Source organism: Myotis brandtii, unplaced genomic scaffold, assembly GCF_000412655.1.
Source record: "Myotis brandtii unplaced genomic scaffold, ASM41265v1 scaffold679, whole genome shotgun sequence".
Classification (NCBI taxonomy): domain Eukaryota; kingdom Metazoa; phylum Chordata; class Mammalia; order Chiroptera; family Vespertilionidae; genus Myotis; species Myotis brandtii.
In genome coordinates, this window is record NW_005370653.1 from 1312080 (window position 1) to 1313213 (window position 1134).

The 1134-nt window shown below is 59.4% G+C and overlaps 1 protein-coding gene across 1 annotated transcript in view; it reads right to left on the bottom strand.

The window, feature by feature from the left end:
• The window catches only part of SLC35F3 (solute carrier family 35, member F3), a gene marked incomplete at its 5' end in the record, with an annotated part of 19310 nt that extends 18176 nt beyond the window's left edge, over positions 1 to 1134 (bottom strand). Inside the window, one exon of the mRNA XM_005881360.2 lies at positions 1025 to 1134. Coding sequence (XP_005881422.1) covers positions 1025 to 1134 — 110 coding nt within the window. The remainder of the gene's footprint in view (positions 1 to 1024) is intronic.

The window sequence follows — 1134 nt, forward strand, 5'->3', positions numbered from 1 at the left end:
ATATGTATATATATATATTTTTAATGATTTCAGAGAGGAAGGGAGAGGGAGAGAGATAGAAACATCAATGATGAGAGAGAATCATGATTCGCCTGCCTCCTGCACGCCCCACACTGGGGATCGAGCCCAGAACCCGGGCATGTGCCCTGACCGGGAATCGAACAGTGACCTCCTGGTTCCTAGGTCGACGCTCAACCACTGAGCCACACTGGCCGGGCAGCCTCTTTTTGAAGGGACAGCAAACCAGTGGACTCCGTATGAGAAAATAAAGTCAGTGAAGGCCAGACGCGGCTTTGAGTGTGACAGTCACATGCAGGGTATTCAGACACGCGAGGGGGACGCCTGGGTCGGGAGGGGAATGAGTCATCGGGTCCTTGCAAGGGACAGATCTGAGCCACAGAGAGCCACCGTCACCCGGCTCCACCGACTCCCCATCCCGAGGAGCTGGCTGGAGCCAGAGCGCCCCACTCCCACCCTCTCTGGGGACCTGCCCTAGGCTATTTTAAAAAATATTTTTATTGATTCCAGAGCGAAGGGAGAGGGAGAGAGAGAGAGAAACATCAGTGATGAGAGAGGATCATGGATCGGCTGCCCCCTGCACGCCCCACACTGGGGATCAAGGTAACATCCCGGGCCTGTGCCCTGACGGGAATCCAACGGTGACCTCCTGGTTCCTAGGTTGACGCTCAACCACTGAGCCACACCAGCCGGACATGCTCTAGGCCAGTGGTCGCCAATCTTTCGGACCTCACGGACCACCGGTTGGCAACCCCTGCTCTAGGCCATTTTAGAAGATGCCCCCTGCCTCTCCTGCTTCATATAAAGGAGCTCCCAGGGCTGGGGGGGTGAATGGGGGGCGCGGAGGGAGGGGCTGAAGGTGGAGGAGCAGGTGTTCACCACCCCAGAGGAGGGCGGGCGGGGGGGGGGGAGAATTTGGCCGTCCCACTAAGACATCGGGGGACCCCCGATTGTCAGGTCTGTCCCAGCCCTGCCCCAGGAGCCCCTGCCCCCGTGGGAGACCCACCTGTACCGCTGCCTCACCGATGGCCGCTCGGGGGCCTTGCACGCGTGGCCCACGTAGTACAGCGGGAAGAACAGGCAGTTCCAGGAGGTGGCGAACCAGGTCAGGGTGAA